Source organism: Brachyistius frenatus, unplaced genomic scaffold (assembly GCF_029030835.1).
Source record: "Brachyistius frenatus isolate BFR_SWC_R1_liver_20210118 unplaced genomic scaffold, ASM2903083v1 Contig_6, whole genome shotgun sequence".
In the NCBI taxonomy this organism is placed as follows: Eukaryota; Metazoa; Chordata; class Actinopteri; family Embiotocidae; genus Brachyistius; species Brachyistius frenatus.
In genome coordinates this window covers 9,787,630-9,806,944 of record NW_027210605.1, presented here as the reverse complement: position 1 = coordinate 9,806,944, position 19,315 = coordinate 9,787,630, and the positions used below count along the sequence as shown (strand labels likewise).

The following is a 19,315-nucleotide window of genomic DNA, read 5'->3' as shown; positions in this document are numbered from 1 at the left end:
ATGATCAAGATGATGAAACGATCGTGAAAGTTTAGAAATGTACTTGCCAAGGGCACATCCATCCGGGAATCTTTGTGCGGGGTTGAGTTAAAGTATTTCGAGCTGCCAAATAAATCCGTATTTGTTTCAATCTTCAACAGAAACCCAAACTGACTGAAGACTACCGCGAAAGATGATAAAACGATGCCTTGAGTTTCCATTTAGTCTGCGAGTTGATCCAACACAAGATCCTGTCGGGCATATTTGGTTGTAAAGTTTATCATATTCAGTTGCGCACCACAGCAGCGTCACATCTCCTTAGTAACAACCCTGCAGGACTGCGCAAGAAAAACTGTGGCAAAGGTGCATGGCTTGAAAGATGCACGTTGCAACAAATAAATAGGTACCCTAAATGCAAACCCTTAATAATCATAATGTGGCGGCAGATATATCTCAGATTACACGAATTTACGAAAAGTGACTTTTCCCAGAGTTTAATTTGTGGCCAAGTGTAATCTTATCTATAACTGGGGTCTTTTAACTTTGGTCTGAATCGATTGAAGATATGCAGCCAAGTAAACATCTGAAGTGATGTCACGACTGCTGAACAAAGGCTGTTCTTACAACTAATCTTGTGGCCATTGCCACACATTTAAACTGGCCTTTGATTAATGTCAAATGATCCAATTAACATGACATAAAAACAGAATTGGACATATAGACTACATGTTGAAATGGCCAGCAGCACGCACACGCACGTAACATTTGGGATTGCGCAGCTGTGTGGCTGCGTGTTCCCGCTGTTCTCGACGTGTCTGCCGCCGCAGAAAGCAGTTCCCATTCCCAGTTCGTCCCTCAGTGCCGTCTGGTCAGATCCCAGATCAGTTCGTATGCTGCACATAGGATCTGGCAAAGTGTCACTGCAGGACGAGCGGTAGGAAAAACGAGTTGTTCTCAGAGCTCTGCTCCGCATCTTAATTGGGATTCCACCTGGACACAGACGACTTTCACTTACCTGCACCACTGGGAAGGAGCTACACTCACTATTTAACTCAACCTCGATACACTGAGGCCTACATCTTTCAGAACTTCTGGTCCGCTTTTTACATGGGGTGGGAGTATAGCTATATTCTAGAGGTAAAAACACGAAGTCTAATTTTGTATGCTACCTATAAAATCAAAATCAAGACAAATAAAAAGATAGATTTTTGTTGTTGTGCCTATATTGATAGATGATATAACATGGTAAAATTGGTCATTTCAATTTGCACTAAAAATCGTGACAATTATTATTAAGAGTTTGGGTAAAATATTGAATTTCACGTATGGCTACGTCATGCAGAAATATTGTGTTCAATTTCAATTTAGGCCATTACTTCCTACGAGGATAGGCCTACATCCTGTTACTTAACGCACGGCCTCTGCTGGTTCTTTGCCCAAATGTCACACAAACCTTTTAAATTTCACAATGTGCTTCTCTGATATTCACCTGTCTTTATTTTGTGTCTCCACTCCTGGGTTACAGCACCCATGACAACGCACATACACGCACACTGCCGTCCCAAGGGCCATTTTATGCGAGAAAATACACAGTCCCATCTGACAGGAAATTAATTTTAAAAATGGTTTTAGATTCGATCCTCCTTAGGCCTAAGTAAAATATTTCATGAGGATCGAAAGGGTTGTCGAGTGCTGAAGTAGTCTAATGTTTGGGTGTCGCTCTATCCCTATATAGCCTACTTTGAAATCCTTACACTGAAAGGTATTATAATACCAAAGCATATAGATGCAATAATATACGTTAATATGACTGACTGTGAATAGTAATAAATAATATGAAACTGAACCAGCCAATAGTTTCAACACCTTTTCGATTTTTTTTTTTTTTTTTTTGCTCAAATAGGACCATAACAGGATTTGGGGTTAACAATAAAAACTAAAAATAGACTATTGTGTAGGCCTATGTAGACAAGGGATTATCTCTAACGCCTCTATTTTTTATTTTATTGTCAATTGATTTTGATTATATTGTGTCTACTTAGACTACTGATAGTCTACAATACAGACTCCTAACAAAGCAATACCCAAACGACGCAGTTACAAATTCAAATCAACAAAATAACCTAAACTATTTCAACAAAAAAGTGATGTTTAAATTTTTGTTACCCAGTCTTTGATAATTCTATAGGCAGCTCAGACTTTCCTGTCAATGGCTTTTTTTTTTTTTCTTTTAACCAAATATTGTCCCAATTTGCAAAATGTTTTTGATGACTGGAATATATGTCACATCAATACAATTAGGCCTATAGTAGGTAGCCTAGCTCATTAAACGTAAATAAACGTAGCCTACCTGAAGGTTATTATTCCAATCCAAACACCCTGGTATTACGTTGCGACGAGCACCTGTCTGTATATTATCGAACATGCCAGGAGAGTGACCCTCCATACAAAAATATCAACAAGGAAAAGGTGAAAAATTGACCGAATGATAACAGTGGTTGGAGATTATTGACTTTACGGAGAAACAAAATTAACCTCGAGGAAACAAGAGGAAAACTGATTTGCAAGCTGTTCAGAGAAGTGTGAGCTTTGCTGAAGGAAACCGAGGAGGACGTGAAGCGGAGCAGGGAGGCGGTAGCGCGGTTTGGCCGCACATAAGCGGGAAACCTTTTTCAACTCAGCACAAGGACTGTTTTTGGCTCACACAAACACTATTTAAACTGTTGTGCGGGCCACTTAGACTACAAGTCAGGTTCATGTGAACGTAACATAATCCACGAGCTTTAAAACGGTGACGAATAAAAATCAATTGGAATAGAGTTTAGGGCAATTAAAAAAAAAAAAAAACCAAAATAGTTTAAATCTATATGATAATATCACATTACGAGCCAATGCAATAGAAAAATATGGTTGCCTACAGGTTTGTATTAAACTGTTACACATTAAAACACGCTGAAAACAACACAACAATGAACTACATTTCCCAGAAGGCAAAGCGCCGCAGAAGGACGGTGATTGGACCGCACTGGTGGCGCGTCATGTGTTCATACAAACAAACTAGCAACAGTTGGATGCACAGTGCGTGTGCCCTGAAGGCAGTCATGTGGAGCAAAACACTTTTCGCGTCTCTTGTTTAATCGACACACGCAGCACAAGTGACGTTAGAAGTAAGTGTCGCGATTGAATGAGAAGGTTTTGACGGTTAGCCAACGATGCCCGCCGAGTTGCTAGTAGAGTTATATGCCAGCGAGCCCAGTGACAGCTAGTGGAGCAGCTAATTTTACCGTTAGCATGTAGCGCACTCGTCTCTCATCAACCCACCAGTTTAATATGTTGACACAAAGGGAGAGAGACTGTCAATGAAACAAGTAATGTAGAATTGCTTTTTTTTTTTTTTTTTTTAATTTTTTTGCTGGAGTCGCTTCTTATATTTGCAAGTCAGCTAGCTATGCTAACTCAAGTTAGCCACTTGTAGCTGTTTATTTCTGCTGACGTCGTGTTCTCCAACAGAAGTGGGTTTTATCTCCTCTGGATGATCAGTACGTCTGTTACGAGAGAAGATCTGCTCTTGTGTGTTTGTCTATTCACTGCGCCCATTGTGTGTTTATTTATCGGACTTATGGCGCCATCACGTGTTAATATTTGGAAACTCCGTCAGCTGAGTGATCCTCGGTCAAAGCTGTTAAAAGATGGGACGAAACTGATTTGGGTTTCTTTTTTTTTTTTTTTTAAAAAAATTGTAACGTGTACTCTACTCGTTTTTCGTACAGGAACAGATTTGACTGGAAGATGAATTTCTCTGAGGTCTTCAAGCAAACCAACCAGCTCTGTAAAGTTTCCCCAGATGGGAGATGCATGGTCAGTATCTGAGTTGCATTCTTTGTGATGTTATGCGTTTTGTTTAATGCAGGAGAAATTGGGCTTTTTAATTGCCATTTTTAGGTTACCAGTTACACGTGGATAAAAGTGAAGGTGTTGCTTTTTTCCTGTCTGATTCTTCTCTTTGCTTCACTCCTCAGGCCACCTGTGTGCAGTATAGGCTGGTGGTGCGAGATGTGAGCACCTTGCAGATCCTGCAGCTCTACACCTGCCTGGACCAGATTTCCCACATGGACTGGTCTTCTGACTCTCTCTTTATTCTCTGTGCTATGTACAAGAGAGGACTGGTACAGGTAGTTGATGAGAAGAGGACAGTAATGTGTGTATATCTCTCAGCGTTTCGTATAAATGCAGGTGATCAGTCTGCTAGTTAAATACTTTTAACGATTCATTAATTGTTCTTTTGAGCAAAAAATATTGAGGACTTTTGCCTTTTGTCATAGAGTATCCATATAAACTTAGTACTAAATACTGAAGTGCTCAAACTACTAAAGGTCATAAGGACAGTAGTTCACCCCTTCCCCAAATTTATGAATTATGTAATCAAATGCCAAAACAGTATTTCCTCTCTGGAACAAACATTCTGCATCTTGGCAGTGTTTTGAGTTTGAGTAAGGTTTGTAAAAGTCAATTTATTTCAAATTGTGCAGATGCTTCAGACATGTCCTGCTTCAACTCACAACCACATTCTTATTTTAGAAGTAGTTAAATTGTTAGTTTGTTTTATTCTTTAAAGTGCTTTCTAAACACCTTGAACCATATTTCACAACGCTGCATATAGCTTCAAGCTTTAGATATTTTTTTCTTCTGTATAAATGGAATCTCAAAAAGTACTTCAGTATGGAAAATAATCAAATAATTTGATTACACGTATTTATTGTTTTTGCTTTGATTAAATATGCAGACCATACATAAGATTTAAAGGGATGCACAACAGAAATCTGAGACCCGGAGGCTGCTGTTTCAAATTAAATTCACTGTTTAACAAAATAAAAGAATACAGTACCTGTTTTAACAGTAACAGTTATCCTTCATTTACATTCATTTAGGTTTCCTACATGCGGCGTACTGTACGTCTTTTAATGACCCTATAACCAAGCTATTTATTTCTCCTGTGTTTTTAACACTAGTTCATCTTTATTTTAATAAGATCAAAAATGATTTTTAAGAAAAAAATACAGAAAAAAAAAATCCTACTTTTGAATGAATCTTCACCTCTTTTTATATACTTGCATCCCAACAGACAGACTGAATTAGTCATGTTTACTGTCACTTTAGTGATGAAATTAGAAAATTAGTTTTGTGTGCATCATAAGTAGCTTACCTTTGAAGGGGTATCCAGCGCCAGTCTTTCATGGTTTCTGTCTCTTGAGTGTTTCTTATTGTTGGAAATCAAGTTTGAGAAAGCTGCAGGATGTGTGTGAGGGATGTCATCAGTAATGGCCGATGGCTGTCCCTCCGTCTTCTCTCTGTCTTTTTCTTCAGGTGTGGTCTCTCGAACAGCCGGACTGGCACTGTAAGATTGATGAGGGCTCAATAGGACTAGTCTCCTCACGCTGGAGTCCAGATGGACGTCACATTCTCAACACCACTGAGTTCCATGTAAGTGTGAAGTTGGTTTGTGCATGTGTGCGTGCATTCATGCACATGGAAGTGTGTTTATACATATGCTTGTCTGGTTTCAACTGTTGCTGGCCCGCAAGGAAGGGGGACCTGAAAATAGCCAGACACCAGAGCCTTTCTTGACTGCCCCTGCACCCCCCCCACCTGCTGCATGTATTCAGCCTGATTTCATAGCTCCTCTCCTGTTAGCGTCCTGTCATACATGGGTCTCAAGTACCTCTGGAGCATTGGTGCAATGTATATGTGCCCCTCCGATGTGGATCTGGAGTTTTCTTTGGCAGCAACTCCTTTAAATGATGATCTGTTACTCATAAACATAAAACAATAGAAAAATTAAAATCAGTGAAATAAAAAAGGTAAAAACACCCAGACCACTCAAGCCATGATAAGACAAATTGATGTAACAATTATGTAAATTGTTTTTCCAAAAGTCTAAAAGACAATCGCTTTTAAAGAGTTTAAATAGTTGATTAAAGGAAAGGATGATGCCAGGATGCACTATACCATTTACGTTGACAATCAGAGAAGATTTGAATTCTGTGCATATTTGGTGCCAAATATTAAGTGCGTAGTTTATTCAGACATCTATTAACAGATGACCATTTGCAGCAATACACTTTCTGGCATCTACCTCCAAATCTGACCACTTTGTTTAATTTCTGGAATTTCCAGATTTGTGGAATTGACTGCGCAGCCAGCAGCCATCAGTGTTTCCAACATTAGTTTGCTTGTAACACCCTTCCCCTGGGTACAATCTGTAGATCACTATTCATGGTTTTGCATTGACCGTTTATGGTTAACGATGCAAGTATAGTGGGCGGAATATAGGGCCTGTCCACATGTGCACATTTTTAAATTGATGATGTGATTTAAATGAAGACATTGCATGCTGAATTGTTTGAACATGGCTTTGTGAATCAGATTATTTTTAAATACACAGCATTTTTGTCCTTTGCTTACACAAATTGTTGGTACTGATCCTACTTGCAGCTTTATATGAAGCCTCTGAACTGGTGTAGTTTTTGGCCCTTATGTAAAAAGGACATCAACAAACAGTGTTTGTATTATAGCTCCAAGTCTGGATCTTTCAGAGTAAATTAGATATTTAAAAAATCTAATATTGATATGAGTTAAAATAAATTTTTACTTTTTACTTAAGGTTGAGTGAACAATATTTATAAAAGTCCCTTAAATTAGTTCATTTAAAAAAAAAAAAAAGAGACACTGTTTTTTTTTTTTTTAACATTTTGAAATAAAACGTCTATAATAAATTCTGCATATGTATATGGGATGGGAATTTTGTGTTTTTTGTGAATCAAGACTTAAAAAATTATATTATACACAGTGAGCAGTGAAGAACCTAGAATCAAACCTTGTGGCACACTACATGCAACAGTAGACTGACTTTGGCAGTACTGCTTATTGCTGATTTTTTTTTTTCCTCCAGTTTATTCCAGTAAATTGAATTATTCCTTAGTAGTGTGTGTGACAAGTGAAAATTTGCTCACACCATATTGACCCTTTTTTATAAGAAGGGCAGACATCTACGTATTCACTACCTAAAATATTTCATTCCATTACTTTACACACTTAAATTTTTTTTAATGTACATGTAACAAACACTATTTTTGTATAGCTTCTGTAACTGCCTAAAACCTGATCTGGGGAGGGAGGTGCTATTTAGTGTGGTTTATGCAAGTCTGCAAAACTAAACCCAGACTAGTAAAGATGTCTTTAATTCTTTTCTGTGCCCCCCAATTCCTGTTATATATTCGCTCCATAGTAAGCATGTGTTGTAAGGGGTGAGAAGATATAGCAGCTACCCTCAGGCCATGTGGAATATGAAGGGGGCACCATGGTGGACTGCGTCTGTCATGCTGAACCTGACTCCAGGAATCATTTGACAGGTGTTGTGGTCCAACACACAACTGTGTCTGGTCTGGAGAAGGGTGCAAGGAGTGCAAATGTCTGTGGCATGGCTGCTTTGTGTCTGCATCTTCCAAAGAAAAAAAAAAAAGGAAGAAGGTTTGAAAGAGTGCAGTTTCCTTTCTGTTTTAGGACAGTCTGAGTGCACATTGACTTGCTGTTATTTTATGTTTAGGCGGGCAATTTGACGTGATCAATATCAACATTGCTTTCTCCTAAATGTTTCTGTGTCAAATGACTTGTGATATGTGAAAGCCGTCACGTCAACCCATGACCCCTTTAACTGCTTGCTGTCATTTATGTTTAGATGATTAGTTGATCAACTGACAACAAATTATCTACCACTGTAATCAGTTTTTCTGAAGTAGTCTCTCCAGCAACATGTCAGACATTCCTTTCTCCCTCCTCGGTTGAACACACTTGAGTTTTTTTCATTTGACTTATGCCATAGCAAAGTGGAGTTTTGTTTTAAGTATTTTGGAGTTTTCGTCCAGCAAAGCAAGCAGTATGGTGACTTATGACTTGAAAAAAAAAGCACATTTTATTGACATTTATTAATATAAAAAAGAATATGCAGATTAATCTCTAATAAAAGAATCATTGTTATTTGCAGCACTTCACTCGTGTTGCCAACAAATACCTTTTCAGATTTTTTTGCAGGGGGGATTTTTCCTCCTTCTGAGACAGCCATTTGTTCCTTATTACCGTCATCTCACAGTGTTTTGTGTTTCTTGAGATTGGTAACCCTGTACTGATGCTGCCACTGGTAAATGATATATACAAGTCAGATAATGACACTCTGCTTCATTTAACACATCTAACCTTTAAGTCTCACTGAGGATAATTAATGAATGGTTGAATTTTGTTCAAGCAAACCACCCTCAATCAATATTTTAAACAGCTTTGAGCAAAACACTGTGGAGGTACCGGGCGCACCTTTATATTACAGACGCATTATTATACTCATTCAAACGGAGCCTCCCGAAGGTCTCAGTGGGGAATTGTTTTGCTGAATTACTTTTGCTGTACCTCTCAGTACTTTGGTGTTCCCTTGCAATAAGATTTGCATTCCTTCTGATCTGAACAGTTGGTATGTTGGTCCAGTCTAGTTATAATACTCTGCAGATGCTGCGGAGAGGAGAGATCATGTGATACTTTATGTGGTGCATTTAGTGCTCATTACTCATTTTAAAAGGTCGATCTCAGACAGCATCAGCCACTGGTTGTGAGCGCAGCTGCAGCTGCCCTGCCTGGCTGTGACTTGTTATCCTTTGGTTGAATGTGGTCATTGTTTGAACTTTGACTGCTGCGGTAGTGGCTCTATTATTTAATCCTTGCCAGTAATGTGTATTTTTTATGTTTTAACAACACTAGCAAGTTTTTATCGTAGTTCACATCTCAACATCTATCAGCTTTTGTGTTGCTCATTCAAAAACCATGCTGTTTTTGAGATCCTTTATCAGCGGCTACATATAAGTAGCAGGTGTAAGTACTGCTTACTGAGCATCCTTTTGTTGTAGAGTTTTCAAAACCAATTTAACAAAGGAAAAATAGTCACTGTTTATAATGCCAAGGAGCCCACTGAACTTACCTTCACCCCAGCCCAAGATTTCATTAAGGCTGTGCCAGACGGGTGTTCGTGTCAGGCTTAAATTTCACCCCCACTCATAAACAGCTTGCTATATTAACTTGTTTAGGGACAGCTGCCTGTGGTGTGGATCAAGCCTCTGTGTATGTGTTTGTCTGTCTGTGTATGTGTCAGTAAATGTGCTTAGTTAGCTGCATGTGTACGGCTGGCTGTCTTTGTTTTTTGTTTTTTAACCCCAGCAAAAATATCTTCAGATTTTCTAACTTTTAGGCATACAACAATTATTCGCTCACAACTGACAATATGGCAATAGAAAAGTGATATAGTATGTTGGTCTCTGGTGCGATCAGAGATTTTAGGGGCAGCCCTAGACACACCAGAAGTGAGCACAGCTATTCTAGCCAGATAGAAATGCTGTGCAATGCAGTTCTTTTTAAGCTTCAAGGTACTTTGGTTTTCAACTACTTTGTTTTTGCAGAAGTCAAAAAACAGCTGTCATAGATTTAATAGAAAGTCACATTGCTGAAACCTTGCCAATGTATTGTGAGACTTCACGCAAGTCGTCTCCTATTTGAATTCCAATCATTCATCTTAGGACCTCACAAAATGCCACTCACACATCCATGTTTATCCTCCTTTACCAACTGAGGGGTGATGAACTGAGGGTGGAAAAACTCTAGCCAAGGACATTGCTGAGCTTGACTTCTCTAATGGTTTTTACATTGTTGGGATTGGATTAGCAGTAGCGTTCTTTGCTGGTGCAGCTGGAGCCTTTCTAATGTGTAGCATTGTTGGCAACAATGCTACTGGACTAAACTGTAAATGTTGGCAGCTGGTGCACTGCAACATGGGACAATAGCTCACCCATACCCGATGTGGGCTGAGAGGCTCCAGTTCCTTGGTAGAATCATGAGGCTGTAACAGGAGAAATAGGCTATATTGGTTTGAGATAGCTTCCTATGTGGAATGCCTACAGTCTAATCCACTGATGACAGATAGGCCTAGATGGCATCAAATGCACTTGCCCATTCTCTTGCACTCGCCTCGGCGTGCAGCAAGAATGGCTGATGGATAGGTTTTATTCCAGGTTGCTGTCAGTAACAGTCGTCTACAACTGATCGTAGTTATCATGTTGCCCACAGACTGTCCAGTTGGGAATCCTCCCTAATTCTGTGGTTTTCTTGTTATGAACACTTGCTAATAGATACTAAATAGATGGAGTGGTAGAATTGAGCCACAATTGTTCTATTTGGCAGCATCTTAAGAAGATGGTCTTGTCATAACATGGCAAATTATTTGTATCACTTTTATTTACAGTCTGAAGTGAGCACAGCTATTGCAGCCAGATAGAAATGCTGTGTAATGCAGTTCCTTTTGTTTACTGTCATAGTATGTAACAGTAAACACTTGTATTTATAAAACCCTCAATACCACCCCACTTGGTAAAGGTGTCAAGGAACCTTAGGAAGCATCTCCTAATGGTTAATCATTGTGCGTGTTAATGATCACAACAGTGATCAAACAAAAAAAGATGTTCTTATCTGTAATTGCATTTGGTAGTGATCACCACTTACAGTTATGCTAACCCCAGCACCTGACATCTAACTCTGATGGATAAACAACAGCTGCTGTAGTAGAGTTTTGCCTTTTCACACCACTCTCAAGTCCAGAGCCCCCATTCCCAAGCTGCTGCTCACCTTTGCTGAGGATACTTCATCTAAAGGGTAGCTTTACCAACTAAGGATCTTATTGCGTACCATCCCACATGGAAAAGCATTTCCCACCTATTTTCCTCATGCTACCCTTCCTCCTGCCAGTTTAAAGTTACACTGCCTTCGGGTCTTGACCTCCCAACATCCCCTATGTGGTGGCTTCAAGGCATCTAAGATGTGTAAGTGTGTTTTTGTTTGAGCAGTGTTGATACTGGTTGCCATGGCACTATGTCTGAGGGGATGTCCAGGAAGTGTTCAGTGAGGTGTTATTACAGAGCCTACACAGCTGGATGTCTTGACCAAACAGGAGGGTGGACACTTCAGTCCAGTTAGGTGACAGAATTGGCCCAGTTCACATGTCTGTCAGGACACTATGAAAGTCTTTTTTACACTGCACATTCACAAATGCAAAAATCTGCCTAAGTGTAAGCTTAAAGCTTTCCTGACAAAAGTTTTTTTTTTTTAAAAGATTGTCATTATTATTTCGACCCAGAATATCTGGCTATGATATTGCTAAGAATTTTCAGAATAGTGTAAAATATTTTCCCCTTAAATTTCACGAGAATAAGAAACATTTCCGGTCTGCTAGCTTACACGCATAATGTTTAACTCCATTGGCCCTCATTTAAGACGATGTCTTCACAACAGCAGATCTTGTTTTTGAATGGAAAGAGTACCAGTATAATTGCAGCCAAAATTCTAATTACGGAAGCACGAGGAGGCAGAATAAAACGTGATGCACCAGTCAGCAACTTCCATCTTTGTCTACGATATCCAGTTCTCCTCAATGCATCAATGGATACAAGAGCCAGACAATTTTTCTAGCATCCAGATTTGCTTCTGAATTTGTTTCCACATTGTGCGACCCAGTTTCTTAATGACCTCAGTCATACACTGTATTTAAGAGATGAGTGAACCATCAACAATGGAACTATGCCAATCTAATACACTGTAGAACATGAATGTCCATGCAAATACTCTAGATGTCCTTTTATTATCTCTGAGTCACATTTATTACTCAGATATAATGCATTTCCCTATTGTCATTCTTAGCCTGTTAGTTGTTAACAGAAGATTGGAGCAACAACTCACCCTGTGAACACCTTAACACCACGGCAGCTGTACAGTAGTACAAACCACAGATTCTGTAACAGTGTGCCAAGGACTGTCTGGTGATCCTTTTCTTGAAGGGCAAGACACTGCGTATCATACTGTTCCTTGGGTTAAGATATGCTACACTGCTGGCTGAGTGCCACCTACTTTTGTTGGCAAGAGTCTTACTGCTGTCAAAACCAAGTATTAACACGTGTGGTCTCTTTGTTGTGCCGACTTGTGGTTAGATAGTTATTCTTTGGCGCTGCTTGGCATTTGTGAGAATGCACACAACTTGTTGGTGACACAACTTGCTGTTAATTGGTCACACTTGTCGCAAACATGTCTTACATTACATCTTGGCTACTAAACGGGCTGCCCTCATTTTCCTGTTGTATTTTGAGATGTTGTTTTGTATATGTTAATTTTATATGTATAACCTCTTAAGGTCCCTGTCAATGATTGAAACTCTTAAACATATGTGCTCATTCCCAGTGGAAGTACAGTGATAGACAACACTCGACACACTTAGCCATACCGAGCTATCCATCTAATTATGGACGGATTATGTAAGTGTCTCATATCCCTCACAGAGAGTTACCTCTTCAAAGACATAAGGCAGTCTGCCCACAGCCATTAAAATGCATGGTGGACTGTAGTCTGGATCTGCCACATGTTTGAGTGTGGAGGAGCACTTATAGGCCTTCATCTGGCTGGTGCCCAGGTTGATTGACCTCTTTTTAATGTTTCTATTGACACCTATTAGCCATATGCAGCTGTCACTAAGTCAAACTAACACCTCTGAATTTCTTACAGAAGACCGATAGATCTCAGAATCACTGAAATTTGTAATTTCACTAAGTACATTCATTACCTTTCTGCGACTTGGCTGTGTAATGTTTGTCATTATTTTTAAGAGATAATTTACTCTTTCTTTTCTTTCTTTCTTCTGTTGCCTTGACAGCTGAGAGTCACCGTCTGGTCCCTGTGCACCAAAGCTGTGTCTTACATCAAATATCCCAAAGCATGTCAGAAGGGTGAGTATGAGAGAGATATTATGAGTTTATATGTACTACCAGAGTACCTGAGGACACGACCAGCAGTCTGAGTGCCTCGGCATGCCCCATGAATCACATGCCGTTCTTTACCTTGTGGCACAACCCAGGATATGCGGCCAAACTATGGTCCTCTCTGCTGACAGCTGTGCCCCTCTTCAGTAAATGGGGCATGCTCTTCATAACAGGCCTGTCATCAACTAGTGGAAAAATGATTGTCTATGGCTCTCCCCATTTTCCACATGCAATACTATTCCCCTCTGTGACCCATGTATCTTCAGAGCTGTCATATAAATAATATGGCCATGATAGTTGCATACCAAAGACTTGATGGTGCCAAAGAATCAAATAATTACTTTTCATGAAATACACTGGAAGCCATGAGATTACATATTCCGTTATCAGAAGATAAAAATGTTTCCAGCCAATACGAAAACATATTTTGATCAAAGATTAAAATATATTTTATATTTTGTTTATTTCCCATGCTGCTGTGAGTAAACCTCAAATAAATCAACTTTTGTGTGTTGAATAGACTGAAACCTGAATATTAAAAACATGATGTATACTTTAACTTATAAGGTCGATACAATTGCTCTCGATAGGGATCAATTACAGGAACATAAACTTGTATTCAAACTTCTGGATTGCGTTTTTTAAATTTTAATTTGATTTACGTTTACTTTATTTTTAAGTCCAATGTGGCTGAAATGGTTTTATTTTCATTACACAATCTTTATCGTACTCGTGATTATACATCAAAACCCAGGGGTGTCCGAGTGTTTTTTTTTTTAAAGAGGGTCAGATATAATAATGTGAAAATACCCAAGGGCTTCCTGTGCCTACTTGTATACCTTTCAACCATAAACGATATATACAAATGCACTTTTCTATAACAACCTTGCTTTCAATGAAATTATTTTTTCTTCAAATGGCAATTTAGCCAAATCTAAAACACGTGTGTGAAGTCTGTACAGAACAGTTCAGCTTTCTTTCACATGTCTAGAATTAGACGTGAAACAAGAAATGACAACTTGAACTTGTATAATTTATTTATGTTTGACAGTGCTGACTGGCCATAAATTGTAAGAAGGAAGCCACAATCCATGTAAATACTGATCCCATGCCATTATTATTGTTATTATTGATCGTCTGCCACAACCAGTAGTTTTCTTTAAAATTGTTGCTTTCTGCCATCATCTTTCACCCACAGGTTTAGATTTCAGCAGAGATGGGTGCTATATGGCTTTGGCTGAACGCCGGGACTGCAAAGATTATGTCAGTATATTTGTGTGTGATGACTGGCATTTACTCAGGGTAAGTAGGACAATTCATTTTAATTTGCTTTTATGGCCATTTCTATGCACAAATATACACTCATTAACCAAAACAGTATGACCACCTTCCAGATATACTGTTGTATGCCATTTACTGTTAAAAATGGCTCCAGCCCACCAAGTTTCCAGTGCCTGACATCAAGATGTCAAATACTTAAGATTCTGTAAGTTGCAAGTTAGTGCAGATCAGATTTGTTGTTTCAGCCCATCCCACTGATGCTCGATCAGATTGAGATCTTGGGAATTTGGCTCGACTATATGCCCGTATTCATGTTACTCAAACTGTTCCTGAACAATGTGTGGAGTGTGGCACATCATCCTGCTGAAAGAGTTCAAAGCCATTGGAGAGTACCATTTCCATGAGACGTGTGCATGGTCTGATGAAGCATTTATGGTCTGCAGCAATGTTTAGGTAGGTGGCACATATCTTAGTGACGTCCGCATCAATGCCTGGATCAGGGTTTCCAAGCAGAACCTCTCAGCAAGTCTTTGCCCAGGTAAATAGTTGAAGAGAAATTGATTCATCAGACCAGACACTGACACTCACAGGCCCATAGTAGGTGCTTTCAGTGGTAGACTGACAGTGTCATTTCAAGTCAAATCCTTTTTAAAGTTATGGCGAAACAATTAATTTTATGTTTGGATTGAAAGACCTCAACAGGCTACTTTCACTGTCGCTGCAGTGGAAGTAGCCAGGCCCACTGGCAGATACTAAGATTTATTTTTTAGCTATCAGTTTGGACCAGATGGGATAGCCTTTGTTGCCTACTCACATAAATGAGCCTTGTGTGTCCAACACCACTGGTTTGTTGGACTAATGTCAGAAGGTAATCATCACTTCTGAATGTGAGCGTCACTGTGACATGTTCTGATCCAGACGTCTGGCCAAAATGATTTAGCATTTTTCAAAAATACTAAGGTCTGCACACCTGTTTACTCCCACATCCAACACGCTGACAATGAGAACAAAATATGAATTTACTGCCTAATATATTGCAGATGTCTGCTCTCCATCTGTGAGTGGTCATAATGTTTTGGCTCATCAGTATACAATGTCCAACCCTGACAATTGAACAGTTTAAATTGAGTTTTCTTTGGTTTTGCAAAATTCTGAAAGTGTTTTAATTGTCCTAAATTTTTAGAGAGAATTTATGTTACAAAGAGTTTGTGTTTTTTGTGTGTAAATGTGTAGTCTAATTTAATTAAAATGTATTTGAAATCTTTCACAGCATTTTGAGACGGAGACACAGGACGTGGCAGGATTGGAGTGGTCTCCCAATGGCTGTGTGCTGGCAGTGTGGGACAACTGTTTAGAGGTTAGTCTGTTTAACAATAGAATAAAAAAAATCATCCTGATGGCTTAGTTGAGCAGGAACTGGACTTTCCATGGATCAGTATGTAAGATGCACTGGTAGAAACTGAAGCACACAGCCAAGAATGGTCAGTTAAGAGTTGAATTCTCTGGTGTATGAAAACAGTCAAAAACCAGCATTAAAGTAGACAACCACAATATCATCATCAGTTTGTGACATCATATTATACAGTATATTATGACAAGTACAAGTGCCCATATGTAAGCATTGATACAAGAAATAGTGACAGAAATTTATAACATATGAGTTCAATCAAAGGGATCCCAGCAAAGCAAATGTTGCTTATCATCAGTGATGGTATTAAATTTAACAATGAAGCCCATGAATAAAATCCAGCTATTGATGAAGCTGTCTGCTGTTGAATAACTGCTACACTTTAGTACTAGCAAAGCAAGAAAAAAAAACCATTGTTGTTTGTACTGTTGTTTCATGCATGTGTGTACTGTCTGTCCACAGTACAAGGTTTTGCTGTATTCTTTGGATGGCCGGTTGCTGTCAACCTACAGTGCCTATGAGTGGTCGCTGGGTGTCAAGTCTGTGTCCTGGAGCCCCAGCAGTCAGTTCCTGGCCATTGGCAGCTTTGATGAAAAAGTATGGGCAATCTCATAGACAGTTATTGCTGCTTTGCTGATGATTGCATATTTCAAACTCTTCATCCCCAGATTTTTTTTTTTTTTTTCATTTTCAAATTTGCTAGTCTTCGACAGCAGCAGATTTCCTGTAGCTCCCTCCGTAACCTCACACTACTTGTTTCACATACAGTATGTCGTTATGCTCCCCAAGACCTGTAAACAGACTTTGATGTGTACAATTGGTGAAGTTTACCTTTAAGAAATGGTTCTAATCTTTTCTGAAAATAGAGTATTAATAATCCATAGTGTCAGACAACTTTTTTTTTTCTTGCCTAGAATTTGTTGTGTACATGTCAATATGACTACAAAATAAATGACAAAAGATTTTCATACCTCCATGTCAGGTTCGCATCCTAAATCACATCACATGGAAGAAAATCACACAGTTTGAGCACCCTGCAACTATCGATAACACTAAAGCTGTGAGTATTATTAAGCCTTCATGGTGAACCTTGAAGACATTGCAGTTGAATTATTTACCGTTTATTTACTGCTGGATGTATTTCTAGACTGTGTATAAGGAAGTGGAGAGGCGGGCAGCTGTTGGCAGTGAAGAAATATCGCTACACAACATCACTATTGGCACCACCCTTTTCAACACCCAAAGCAAATGTATGTCAGCAGCGTCCAGTATTCGATTACATCTACCGAGGACAAGTGATCAATTTTGTCTGATCAAAAACTTGTTGTTGCCACATCCAGATGAGATCTGCCCACTGCCAGTCCAAATGACCGTGGTCAAACCAGACCCAGACCGAGCCAACCCCAAGATTGGTGTCTCTGTTTTAGCGTTCAGCTCAGACAGTCGATATCTAGCCACTAAAAATGGTAAGACTCCACAGCTCTTCTTCTGTACCTTCATGGTGAGCACCCAGAACTGTAATAGAGCCTACATTTGTCACAAGCATGAACTTTTATGTGTAACTTTAATGCTAGTATTTCAAAGCTGAGAGTGGCTTTGAATGTGTATCTGTGTTTCTCTCACTGTAGACAACATGGCCAGTGCTGTCTGGGTGTGGGACATGCAGAGGATGAGCCTGGAGGCTGTGTTGGAGCAGACAGCTGCTGTACGTTGCTTTCAGTGGGACCCCCGACGCCCCCGGTTGGCGCTGTGTACCGGCAACACCAAACTCTACCTCTGGTCCCCGGGAGGCTGCGTTTCTGTTCAGGTCCCCACTGAAGGTAACATGCTAGAGCACGAAGAATTACAACTCACCGGTAGCTGGAATACACAGCTTTATCATATTGTTCTCCAATGGAGGAGAGCCAGTGCACTCTAATGACCTTCTCATCTTTTTTATGTCAGCTGAACAGGTCAAAGTCTACATGGTGGCAGCATTGGGTCACCATTTCAAGACTGATACACTATTAAACACTGAAATCATTTAGGTATAACATTTGACTAAAGGGCTTGCTGCTGTTTTTTGTTTGTTACTCCCATCACTCTCAAATGTTCTTTTCTATTTAAGGGGAAGACTGATAATCCCCAAGGATGGATTTTTTTTCCTCCATTGAACCTTTATTTATTTTTCACCGGGCACTCTTGTAGTGGCACTCTGTGAGCACATGACAATAAAAGCAAAAGCAAGAGTCCAACAGTCACACAAATATATCATCTTACAAACTGCAAATAAAATTAAAATAGTGAAAAGATACAAAAGGGCATCAAACTAGCATTACACAAAATCTGAACTACGCAATATAGGGGAAACAAGCCTTGTTAACCTTAGAGACCTTTACTTCCCTTAAATTCAGCCATTGCAGGAACAGGATGAGTCATTGTTAGACTCAATTAAAGATTAAAATGGTTCAAAGCAGATTCAACTGGCTGCAACTCATCTTGACTACCACCAGTTTTCCTAGGTACACTTCCACCCCCCCACTGTACTCCTGTAGATATTTCCATTCATATTGGAGAATTTAGTCTGTAAATTTAGTCTGTGTCATTTGCTTGTGTTTCTTCATTTAATCCCAGACTGACTCCCAGACTGTTGAGATTAGGGTTTTGATCGGGCCACACCATCTGCTGCAGGTCTTCGTGTTATTTGTCTTTGAAGATAGTACTCCATGTCTCTGGTACATCTGGGGTTGACATCATATTGTACAATCAGACATTGTACAATATAAGGTCTTGCTTTATGGATGTGAATCTTACAGTATTGTCAGAAACCAGTACTCTGTTCACCGTTTTTTATGTACATATAGAAGTAACCTGCGCTATCTCAGGTTTACATAGAGGATGCATATCTCATTTGCTGCCTTGCACTTGGTTTTTACTTGAAACGTTGGTGTATTTTACTTGGAAACCCCTAACATCTTTGCGTTAAACTTCTTCCGGCTTTATAGAAATAGCTGACGTGGATTCTTAAAATGCACAGTGACTTTATTTCACCTTAAACATGTTTTTGTGTGATACATTCTAATTACATATACCCCTCTTTCTCTCCTGCCAGGCGGTTTTCAAGTCCAGTCCCTAATCTGGCACTGTAACGGAGACTCTCTGATCCTGCTTGGAAAGGAGCAGCTGTGTTTGTGCTACATGGACACTGAGCAGGAAAACAAGTAAAACACAAAAACACATCCCTCCAGAATAAATGGATTATAGCTGAAGTTTATGTGGCCAATGGACCAATGGAAACACTCCTGTAAATGTCAACTTTCTTATGCTGGACTTTATGCTCACCAAACCTTTCAAGGCCCTCAGTGCAGGTTACTGGGATGTTCCTTTCCTTGTCAAGTTGAAAATCTGAGATGACATTCCTCCAGTTCTGTCAGACTCGTTTGAATAAATATCACTTTTTAAATACATGAAAATGCACTTCAGCACGAGTTGCAAACACTGTGAGAATGTTGAGGTTTACAAAGTTTTATAGATTTCACTGTAGCCTATTTTGTATGTTACCATGAAAATGTGTAATTATTTTGAATAAATTTTGTCATAAATAACGCTTTGTGAAACGATTTACTAAAAAACCTTTCGGTTTATCAAACCCGCTTGTATTTCAGACACTTGTGACAATGAACACAGTAGCAGAGTTACAGTTAAGAAATGAAAAGTTTTCAGCGCTTGTGTTTGTGGTGTTGGACGTGCTTGATGAATAAAGACATGAGGCACGTTT

The 19,315-nt window shown here is 39.3% G+C and overlaps 2 protein-coding genes across 3 annotated transcripts in view; one reads left to right on the top strand and one right to left on the bottom strand.

The window, feature by feature from the left end:
* tp73 (tumor protein p73) overlaps positions 1–5,248 on the bottom strand; it is a 26,760-nt gene extending 21,512 nt beyond the window's left edge. The window contains exon 1 of the mRNA XM_069689117.1: positions 5,183–5,248. Within this exon, the coding sequence (XP_069545218.1) occupies positions 5,183–5,214 (32 nt within the window). The 5' untranslated portion in view covers positions 5,215–5,248. The remainder of the gene's footprint in view (positions 1–5,182) is intronic.
* wrap73 (WD repeat containing, antisense to TP73) lies at positions 3,046–19,315 on the top strand. Of its 2 annotated transcripts, XM_069689118.1 has the most exons (13): positions 3,046–3,146; positions 3,750–3,837; positions 3,999–4,151; positions 5,344–5,460; positions 12,764–12,836; positions 14,068–14,171; positions 15,421–15,507; positions 16,021–16,155; positions 16,541–16,618; positions 16,706–16,808; positions 16,899–17,024; positions 17,187–17,378; positions 18,650–19,315. In XM_069689118.1, the coding sequence occupies exons 2-13, from the start codon at positions 3,769–3,771 to the stop codon at positions 18,760–18,762; spliced, it is 1,350 nt and encodes a 449-aa protein (XP_069545219.1). In that variant the 5' UTR covers positions 3,046–3,146; positions 3,750–3,768; the 3' UTR covers positions 18,763–19,315. The 2 variants fall into 2 exon arrangements, with proteins under 2 accessions (XP_069545219.1, XP_069545220.1); XM_069689119.1 differs by lacking the exons at positions 3,046–3,146; positions 3,750–3,837 and having other exon boundaries at positions 4,059–4,212.

Bases quoted from the DNA above. Each gene is read 5' to 3' on its own strand.
- wrap73 (XM_069689118.1), top strand. From the start codon at position 3,769: ATGAATTTCTCTGAGGTCTTCAAGCAAACCAACCAGCTCTGTAAAGTT. The intron at 3,838-3,998 runs GTCAGTATCTGA...TTCACTCCTCAG, and splicing joins CCCCAGATGGGAGATGCATG to GCCACCTGTGTGCAGTATAG. The intron at 17,379-18,649 runs GTAACATGCTAG...CTCTCCTGCCAG, and splicing joins TGTTCAGGTCCCCACTGAAG to GCGGTTTTCAAGTCCAGTCC.